General features: G+C 77.2%; 1 protein-coding gene across 2 annotated transcripts in view; it reads left to right on the top strand.

The window, feature by feature from the left end:
- Nucleotides 1-620: 620 nt before the first annotated feature.
- The window catches only part of REV3L (REV3 like, DNA directed polymerase zeta catalytic subunit), a 119,362-nt gene continuing 118,971 nt past the window's right edge, over nt 621-1,011 (top strand). For both annotated transcript variants that reach the window (XM_027893056.1, XM_027893055.1), the window contains exon 1: nt 621-808. In XM_027893056.1, coding sequence (XP_027748857.1) covers nt 670-808 — 139 coding nt within the window. In that variant the 5' untranslated portion in view covers nt 621-669. The remainder of the gene's footprint in view (nt 809-1,011) is intronic.

Genomic DNA, 1,011 nt, shown 5'->3' with positions numbered 1-1,011 from the left:
AATGGGAGGAGGCAGCATTGGGAAGATTTTCCCCCCTGTTCCCACGCACGCTCGCGCCCCGCCTCCCGAGCCCACTCGAAAGACTGGGGGGGATGGGGCGGGCGTGTGTCTGTATCGCGGAGTGAGTAACACCTCCCTCGCTCGTTGCACCACCCCCCACAACACACGGCCCGTCCACCCCGCCCCCCCATTGAGTTCCCGCAATGGTTGCGTCCGTGACGACACCATCATGGCAACAGCAGCTGCCGCCCGGGGCCGGGGCGCCGCCGCCGCCGCCGGGCCGTTCGGCAGGGACGCGCGCGCACTGCCCCTGAGGCGCGCGCGGCCGCACGCCTTGTAGGAGCACGCGCGGGGCGCGCCGCCGCGCACGCGCCCGGAGCCGCCGCGGCGGCGGCACCACCAAGCAGCGGGGGAGGGGCGTGGGGATAGCAGAGGCACGCGCAGAGAAGGCGCGTGCTGGACTGTGCGCGCTCCCGCGGAGCGTGCGCGCGCGCTCCGGCAGGCGGGCGGGCGGGCGGGCGAGGAGCGGCAGGCGCGGGGGGGCTGCGCGCGCGCGCGCGCTCGCTGCGGCGGCGGCGGGCGGGGGGAGCCGTGCGGGCTCCGCGCTCGCTCCGCGCTCGCTCGCTCGGTGCTGTGGCGGTGCCTCGGCGGCGGCGGCGGCGAACAAACATGTTCTCAGTGCGGATCGTGACTGCCGACTACTACATGGGCAGCCCGCTGCCCGGCCTGGACCCCTGCCAGTCCAGCTTCCGAGAGGCCCCGGCCAGGCGGGTGCCCGTCGTGAGAGTCTTCGGCGCCACCCCTGCAGGTAAAGGGTGACCCCCCCCCGCCGCCGCCACCGACGGGCGGGGATGTCCCCCCGCTGCAGCGCCGCGGGTCGTGCCGGCGCCGGCCCCGCCGCCGCCCACCCCGCGGCGGAGGCAGCGGCGGCTCCCGCTCTTTGTGGCTGGGTCGCGCCCCCCCCTTCGCGCCCGCCGCCGCTGCGGCGTCTCACCTGCCGGGGGGAGCGGG

Source organism: Empidonax traillii, unplaced genomic scaffold, assembly GCF_003031625.1.
Source record: "Empidonax traillii isolate 1590-97213 ecotype Southwest subspecies unplaced genomic scaffold, ASM303162v1 scaffold377:size560545, whole genome shotgun sequence".
In the NCBI taxonomy this organism is placed as follows: domain Eukaryota; kingdom Metazoa; phylum Chordata; class Aves; order Passeriformes; family Tyrannidae; genus Empidonax; species Empidonax traillii.
Note: the sequence above shows the minus strand (reverse complement) of the source record. Positions and strands in the feature narration are given on the sequence as shown.